Source organism: Sinocyclocheilus rhinocerous, unplaced genomic scaffold (genome assembly GCF_001515625.1).
Source record: "Sinocyclocheilus rhinocerous isolate Xijiao unplaced genomic scaffold, SAMN03320098_v1.1 scaffold4307, whole genome shotgun sequence".
Lineage (NCBI taxonomy): Eukaryota > Metazoa > Chordata > Actinopteri > Cypriniformes > Cyprinidae > Sinocyclocheilus > Sinocyclocheilus rhinocerous.
In genome coordinates, this window is record NW_015642331.1 from 45259 (window position 1) to 54822 (window position 9564).

The window sequence follows — 9564 nt, forward strand, 5'->3', positions numbered from 1 at the left end:
TATATATTGATTACAGAGTTTTAAACAAATTTGGTATCACTTTCATTAGTGATACATTTGAAAAAAAAAGGTACAGACACTCAAAACTGATCAAACTTGTAACAAAGCTCATTGCCAAAAGAGACAAAGTTGTGCTACTTTTTAGTTATTGTTGTATTTTTCCTTTCACAAAACCTTAATATCAGTGTAAATGTCATGTTCATACTTCAGAAAAACACAAAATAGTAAACCAAGTGTTTGTTGATAATTGCGAGCAGCTAGCTTAAATTATATTAATCAAGACTGAATTTGTGAAAAAACATGAAAGAAAACAGATGCAATTGAAAAGGTTTATTAACTGCATTAAAAACTTTTTATCAGGTGTTCAATGTGGACTATATTCCTTTTCTTTGTGTAAATGAGGATGAGAAATTGAAAAGGATTTCTTCATATGCTGGGATGATGTGATGTGTTGTTATGTCTTAAATCAGGATGGCCATACGTGTGATTTTAGTACTAACACTTTTTACTGGGCTGTGTGTTACTAATTTGAGAGGTATGTTTATCTGTAACCATTGTGAGTCATCATAGTACATATCAATCAAATTAAATTATTAAAATTATAGGCTGAAATATGCTAATTGGAAGCTTGTGGTTGGTTGATTGATTGCTCGATTGATTGATTTGTTTGTATTGCTTTGAAGCTGTCTTATTTTTTATTGATTGAACAGGGAATATTGTTCTTAATGCCAGAGTGGTGCAGTCCTCCTTACTCCACATCGAGGGAGTTGCTGAACGTGCAGTAGATGGAAACAGAAATGCAAATTACGGGAAGGGCTCATGCACTCACACTAAAGCTGAGTTTAACCCATGGTGGAGAGCTGACCTCGGAAATGTCTACAGTATAAGCAAGGTTGCCATCACTAATCGTGTAGACTGTTGCAAAGAGCGACTCAGAGGAGCTCAGATTCGTATTGGTAACAAGCTGGAGAACAATGGAAACAACAATGAGCTGTAAGAAATGTTTCAAATGTTTTATCCTCTCCCGATGTTTATGGTGCTCGATCTGGTTTAACTAGGGTGACCATACATTCTCTTTTTCCCGGACATGTCCTCTTTTTGGACCTAAAAAAACAAATGTATCCAGCCAGGATTTCTAAATCATCAAAAGTGTCTGGGATTCAGCTTTTGTTTTCTACAGTCGCCATTCATTTTGTGAGATTTTGCATTGCTTTGACTTTTCTCTTTACGTCCCGAATTCTCACACGCCTCCATTGGTCATCATGTAAGCAAACATTGGTCAAACTGCATGTCTGTCGGCGTGTTGTCAGTTTCCTCTTTGCTCCGCAATGTATTTTTCACTGCGTGAGAACATGATGTGTGGTGTGAGATCGCCATGACTTTTCGGACATAGCAACAGTAACTAAGGGGGGGCGGGTCTTTGAGAAGGGTCAATTTATGTCACCGACCTGAAGAAAATCACAGAAAGATGTAACAGTGATGGAAATTTCAGTGATCTGCAAGCACACAAGAAGTGGACTAAATATTTTGAAAGGTCCAAAAGCATCGAGTTTCTTTCAGAGCTACTGAAGATTGCACAGTTTATCTTTGCTAGTCTTTCTCACAATGCAAATGTAGAGAGAGTTTTTTTTTCACTGATGCAAAGCCAGTGGAAAAAGGAAAGTAATCACTTGTCTGTTGAGTCACTGAAGGAGCTTCTGCGTACACAATACAACTTTAAATTTATAGCAATGTGATATAAAACATGTACAATCATTTGTATTGTGAAGAGTGCTATACAATCTCATTTGATTTCAATACAGTCTAACTGAATTTGTTAAATGTGCATTGCATTGAGATGCCTCTGATTTCCATTTTTAACACTGTTCTTTATGTATTTGCAGGGTTGCAATGGTTCTCACTGTTCCTGATGGCACAAAAACATTTGAATTTGAGCCTGTTAAAGGTCCCATGGCATGAAAATTTCACTTTATGAGGTTTTTTAACATTAATATGAGTTCCCCTAGCCTGCCTATGGTCCCCCAGTGGCTAGAAATGGCGATAGGGGTCAACCGAGCCCTGGGGATCCTGCTTTGGCTGGACCACTTAGGCCTATATAAAAGCATCCAAAAAGCAGCATGTCATGGGACCTTTAATAGTCGATATGTCAACAATTTTTTACCCAGGAATGATGAATACCTTACTCTGTGTGAAGTCGAGGTGTTTGCAGGTAAGGGACAGAGAGAGACGACAACTCTGTGATAGAATTTGTTCATGTATTTACTAATGTGTGTATGCGTTATTATTTTATTAACAGAAAAGGACAAACCACTGTACATTTGTGTTCGAAGTGAGTGCTCTTCATTACTCTGAATGCTGTCAGCAACACATATATTTGGTAACCAGATAAGGGATCATGTACATCCAGATAGTTGTTAACTGTCAAGGCAAAATGTCCTCTTTTTTTTTTTTTTTGGTAATTAAAGGCTATTTCAAAACGTAAAAAAATAAATAAAAATAACCATATGAAATTTATTTATTTATATTGTATTTTTTTTTAGAACAATTTTATTTTATTATTAAGTTCAAAGCCAGTAATACTGAATACTAAATAACCATTAGACGTTAGATGCTTAAATAAAGTGCCAACCTGGCCTCAAAGTTTCCTCAAAAATATATATAAATAAATACATAATAATAAATAAAATACTTTGCATTTTAAAAAAGAAGCTTGTTTTGGGGATTTTTTTTTCATACAAATGTAGCAGGTTTTCTCCCATTCTCCCTTAAAAAAATTAATTCAAAAAATCATTACTGCAATTAAAGGCTATTTTGTGAAGTCCTGCCCAATCTAACTATTAGTAAAACTGATGAATAATAATTTAGCCGTAAATAAAATGACCCACATGATGACCTCTTCCGACCTCAGTAATTTGGTGCACTACCAGGATACCTTCAATAACGCCCGCGGCTGCCGGTAAGTCTAATTGACGGGTTTTCTGCTTACTTCTATGAGTCCGTTTTGGATACGAATAAAACGTCAGGTCATGCATAGACTATCCTGCTTCATTGAATTTAAATGGATGTATTTACACTGGCCCTGTTTCACGGGCGTCGAGGGGTCTGGTTTTATGGTTTATTTGACTAAAAACTATTTATACTTTGAACTACTATTATTAGAGTATTTATTCAAAAAACGTACCGTAGAGTGCCTTAAAAATAATTAGGCTATCACAGCACTGGTAAAACTTATACAGGCTTATCCTGATTTTCTCATCCCCCGAATTTTACTTATCAGTCCTGTTTTTATTATCATTCAAAAATTAATAAATTTAGAACGGGATTAGAATAGATTTATATTTTAAATATGACAGCATATGTTTTTTTTATACAACAGCAACAGTAGTGTTTACAACAGCAAAACCACCAACCGGTAAACTCAATAATAATAATAATACACTTCAGTTTCTAATCCCGGAGTTATTAATAGGTGCAAAGAAAATATTTTTTATCTTTTAAACTTAAAGGGCACCTATTATGCTCTTTTTATAAGATCTAATATTGCAACACACACACAAATTCTATGATAACGTTCTCTATGTGCTGAAACGACACGCACAGAAATACGGTTAAAACGTTAGCTAAGCACCATAACGACATGATTTTGAGGCGCATTAGCTTCAAAAATAAAAGTAATCCACTGTGTCCTCAGTGGCTCAGATGTTGTGAGAAAATGAAGACTCTTATGTTCAGTCTTACATCCAAACACAGAACACCAGCATTGCTCACGAGACATTGGCCCTGTCCCAAATCGCACCCTAAACCCTCGTGGCCTGAGTCCACACTTTCATGACGTAATGCTGCTTTGACTGTTGGTGCGGGCTCGGCAGAAGTGTGCATCGAGAGAGCATAAAGGCCGCAAGGGGGGCGCTTGCGAGCACCCTTCTGAAAGCTAAATTGAAGAATGGGACACCCTACGGTCTCGTGGACTTAACGCACACGCACACGCACACGCTCACGCGGTAGCCATTGTAATTCCGCAAGACCGCAAATGCACGTGAAGTGTGCCATTTTGGGACAGGGCCATTACCCTTGTCCAAATACCCACACTTGCCCTGCGTCCCAATGTTTATACTATCCATCCTAAATAGTATGTACGATTAGAATAAGTGTGTCCCAAAGCATAGTATGTTGAAAAGAGTATGCCAAAAGTCCCTGAATGGTGTACTATTTCAGGTAGATTTTTAAAGTGTAGATCCGTGCACACTCTAATGGCTAATATTACCCACAATCCATTGCGCTTTGACGAATGATTCGGTTGAGAACTACAAACATGAATAAAACGCGTCAAAAAACGACAAACATGGATATGCGCGACAGACTGTTAAGTAGAGAGGTTTAGATAAAGGGGTTCAAGTTACTAATAATCAACAACATTTAACCTGGTAAAAAGTATTTATTTAATGTTATCTGTGTTATATTTAATCTGCAACAGCATTGTAAACTTGTATAAACATGTACACGTATTCGAGGCTTAGTGTATCCCATCATGCATCATAAATCGTGAGACTTTTTGCCGAGATCTCACAAGAGGTCACGGAAACCTTTGCAAGTTATGTTAAATATTAATAATAATTAGATATTACATATAATTTGGTAGTAAAACAAAGAGTTGCACGTTTTATTGGTGCAAAGGAGTAGTGGTGATATTTATTTTGTACAACATTTGCAACTGCTTTTTATCACTTAATTAGAAGCAACACAAAATTAAATAGTGTCATCTGTTATAGGGACTACTGAACAGACATTTAGAAGTTGATTTTAAAATGCAAAGTATTGAAAATAAAAATAAAGCTCAAAAAACGACAAACATGGATATGCGCGACAGACTGTTAAGTAGAGAGGTTTAGATAAAGGGGTTCAAGTTACTAATAATCAACAACATTTAACCTGGTAAAAAGTATTTATTTAATGTTATCTGTGTTATATTTAATCTGCAACAGCATTGTAAACTTGTATAAACATGTACACGTATTCGAGGCTTAGTGTATCCCATCATGCATCATAAATCGTGAGACTTTTTGCCGAGATCTCACAAGAGGTCACGGAAACCTTTGCAAGTTATGTTAAATATTAATAATAATTAGATATTACATATAATTTGGTAGTAAAACAAAGAGTTGCACGTTTTATTGGTGCAAAGGAGTAGTGGTGATATTTATTTTGTACAACATTTGCAACTGCTTTTTATCACTTAATTAGAAGCAACACAAAATTAAATAGTGTCATCTGTTATAGGGACTACTGAACAGACATTTAGATGTTGATTTTAAAATGCAAAGTATTTAAAATAAAAATAAAGCTCTGTAAACACTTGCATTTTTACAACACTATAAGTGTGTCCTATCAGGTAATGAAAAGTTCTACACACACTTGTGGTCTTCATGCTCATTTGAACACTTGGACCAAATACAGGAAATACGTCATATACGTCAAGTGGTCAAGTGCAAAGACCGCAAGTGCGGGTATTTGGACAAGGGGAAAGTTGACATTACAGCTGCTCGAGCACGTACAACCAAACACAACTTGCTGAGGGCGGAAACTACGGTAAAGCAGGACTGTCAGTCAGCGGCCGTAGGCGGGGCCTAAACAATGTGACGTCACACTGCTCAGAGAATCGTGAGACTGATTTGGTTTAATAGGGATTAAAAATAAGGAGCGGGTGGATTTTATCATTGTAGGGTGGTTATGTTCACACACTGATAACACACATTTATGTCCAAACATCATGTTACAGTGGATTTTGCATAATAGGCTGCCCTTTAAAATGGTCTTTTCTGTTTCAAAACTGTGTCACGGCATATGCTGCTGTACCAATACATATCGATAATAATAATAATAATAACTGTCGGTTATTTTATGTTAAACAGGGAATCTTGCTCTTGGAGGCAAAGCTGTTCAGTCTTCCACATACAGTGATTTAGCAGCTGCTCAAAATGCTGTCGATGGCAACAGGCAGTCGATTCAGCGTGACTAACGGGGACATGAACCCCTGGTGGAGAGTTGACTTGTTGGACGTCTACAGGGTAACCAGGGTTAGCATCACTAATCGTGGAGACTGTTGTGAAAAGAGGATCGAGGGTATTCAGATCCGTATCGGCAACAGCCTGGAGAATAACGGCAACAATAATGAGCTGTAAGTGCTGTCTCTCTCTTAATGCTTGCATAAAGGATTCAAAAATTAATAAATATAATAAAATTGCTTTGAATAAATCGTTTACAGTTTTTTTTTAATGCTTACAGTTTTTGAAACTATAGCTCCATTTCTCAAAACTAAAGATTAGGTCTAAGCAATTGTAAATCCTTCTAATACAAACTTGCCTTTGACAGAAGTATATTTAATATGCTTCATATAGTTTTGATATGTCCCTCTCTTTTTCTCTGTTTCTGTGTGTCTTCACAGGGCTGCAACTGTTGGGCCCATCCCACTTGGAAACACCAAAACATTTGAGTTTAAGCCTATTAAGGGGCGATACGTCAACCTTATTGTGCCTGGACGCAATGAATACCTCACACTGTGTGAAGTTGAGGTATATTCAGGTGAGAGATAAAAGGAGAGAGACGTGGTGTGTAGAAATGTTTATTTGTATATACAGTGGGTACGGAAAGTATTCAGACCCCCTTAAATTTTTCACTCTTTGTTATATTGCAGCCATTTGCTAAAATCATTTAAGTTAATTTTTTTTCCTCATTAATGTACACACAGCACCCCATATTGACAGAAAAACACAGAATTGTTGACATCTTTGCAGATTTATTAAAAAAGAAAAACTGAAAAATGCTCAGTATTTAGTAGAAGCACCCATTTGATCTAATACAGCCATGAGTCTTTTTGGGAAAGATGCAACAAGTTTTTCACACCTGGAATTGGGGATCCTCTGCCATTCCTCCTTGCAAATCCTCTCCAGTTCTGTCAGGTTGGACGGTAAACGTTGGTGGACAGCCATTTTTAGGTCTCTCCAGAGATGCTCAATTGGGTTTAAGTCAGGGATCTGGCTGGGCCATTCAAGAACAGTCACAGAGTTGTTGAGAAGCCACTCCTTCGTTATTTTAGCTGTGTGCTTAGGGTCATTGTCTTGTTGGAAGGTAAACCTTAGTTCCAGTCTGAGGTCCTGAGCACTCTGGAGAAGGTTTTCGCCCAGGATATCCCTGTACTTGGCCGCATTCATCTTTCCCTCGATTGCAACCAGTCGTCCTGTCCCTGCAGCTGAAAAACACCCCCACAGCATGATGCTGCCACCACCATGCTTCACTGTTGGGACTGTATTGGACAGGTGCCTGGTTTTCTCCACACATACCACTTAGAATTAAGGCCAAAAAGTTCTATCTTGGTCTCATCAGACCAGAGAATCTTATTTCTCACCATCTTGGAGTCCTTCAGGTGTTTTTTTAGCAAACTCCATGCGGGCTTTCATGTGTCTTGAACTGAGGAGAGGCTTCCGTCGGGCCACTCTGCCATAAAGCCCCGACTGGTGGAGGGCTGCAGTGATGGTTGACTTTCTACAACTTTCTCCCATCTCCCGACTGCATCTCTGGAGCTCAGCCACAGTGATCTTTGGGTTCTTCTTTACCTCTCTTTAAGGGGGTCTGAATACTTTCCGTACCCACTGTATGTACTTTATGTTTCTGTTGCCTTAATATTTTTTTTCCCTCTGATTTCATTGCCAGATTAAGTGGAACAAGATGATGTTACACTACAGTCCACTGATCCTATAAGCAAAATGAATCAAACTACTGTTTTCTGAGCAATACTAATATTGCACTTTTTTCATTGTTTTTTATTTTACTTATGCACCTTTATCCTTCCTCCAGGGGGTTTTGTATTTACACAATAAACACTCCCATCCTTTGTTTATCTTTGCTTTCTACATGAATAAATTACTACAGCATTGCATGTTGTACTGCAGTTTTCTGAATCAAAAAATGATTTGGATCTTTACACTGAGGAGAAGGTAGGCTATAGTGAAAGTGATATGAAGTGTACTCATGTAGCTAATGCCTGAGGTTAACAACATCCAAAACCAATTCTAAATCATATGTTCTGCCGTTCCTGCACATATCTGACGTTAATGACAATGATAATCAATGTTTTATTCCTTAATACCTGTCCAGTTTTGACAGAAGACATGCATTGATTGTAGTCTGTTTAATGAATACTGTCCAGGGTTTCAAAAGTCACCAATGACCACGGTTTCAGCTAAAATATGATTTACTCTCCACTCAGTAAAAATAAATAAATAACTAATCACCTACATCATGGATGATCAGAGGATCAGTAAATTAACAGCTAATTTTCATTTTTGGGTGAACTATCCCTTTAATCTGCACCCTACTCCCTTATCATAAGATATCTGTTTAATTTCACTTCACTTGACAAAATGCATTTGGATACAGAACAACCTGCAACGTCAAACAAATCTTGAGTCATGCATATTAGATTTTGAGGTATGATGACATAATACACATATGTAAATAAATATAAATTGCCATAAATTGTACACAAAACTGTAAAATTACTACGTCTGTAAAATTAATAATTTGGCTGTTATTTTAAATATTATATCATTAATGACACAAAAAAAGAATTATTTATAGAGTATTTTTCTGTTTTCTTAAATTACCTAGATATGTATGTAAATTTACAAAAAAACAAATGGCGATAATAATTCGTGAAATCACCACCAGATGGTGTAAATGGACAGATGACACCATTGCTCACAAAATTATATAAATAAATAAATACATGTCAAATGACTGGTAGTAATAGTTGCCAAATGAACAATTCAAGTAAAATATCCTAATTTAAATACAGTACAAAATATTTTCAGAAATTTGCATTAAACGTTTAACAGAAAAATGCTGTTATTTTACAGGTATTTCCTGAATTTTAACGATCCAAAAAAAAAAACAAGTCAAATGACTTGCAGAAACAGACCATTACACACTAACAGATCTCTCAAGATCTCTGCGTCTTCACTTACAGTACTAACCAGTTTGAATTAATTTCATATAACAGTTTTTGTTCAGAATTAACAGAAGTTTAGATGTTATATTCAAGATGCTGCTTGCTTACTCTTCCGTCTCTCCTGCTCTTTTTGTCTCATACTCACTATCCACTGTTTCCAACTCTCGTGAGACAAATAAGCAACCGCAGCTTCAAAAATAAGCCCTGAAACAAGACCAATATAAATCAATTATTTATTATAAAATAGGCCTATTTATTACCAATAAATGAGCCTGCAACTTATTAAACTGAACCCACCATTTTATTTGAAAAACAAAAGTTTGAAAAGCAAAAACAAGTTATTTTTCAAAAATCTGCAAACTGCAATAAAGCGGGAGGGCACGGACCCACTCATCTCCAATCACCGGTGAGCACAATAAAATTGGAGAGATAGAAAAGGAGAAAAAGACAAGAGCTTTAAGGGGGAGCTGTAAGCCACATATTTAGCCTAATAAATATATCTTTGAACCATATGTAGGCCTATACTGTTAGTATTATAGGCCTACTTGTATATATATATA

General features: G+C 36.5%; 1 protein-coding gene across 1 annotated transcript; it reads left to right on the forward strand.

Moving 5' to 3' along the window:
- The first annotated feature begins 471 nt into the window (after positions 1–471).
- On the forward strand, positions 472–7760 carry LOC107755795 (fucolectin-like). The gene is given in 9 exon segments (XM_016572716.1): positions 472–481; positions 711–993; positions 1884–1912; positions 2195–2209; positions 2297–2329; positions 5910–5997; positions 5999–6175; positions 6443–6579; positions 7708–7760. Coding segments are annotated over 9 exon segments (777 nt in total). The 3' UTR covers positions 7713–7760.
- Positions 7761–9564: the final 1804 nt, after the last annotated feature.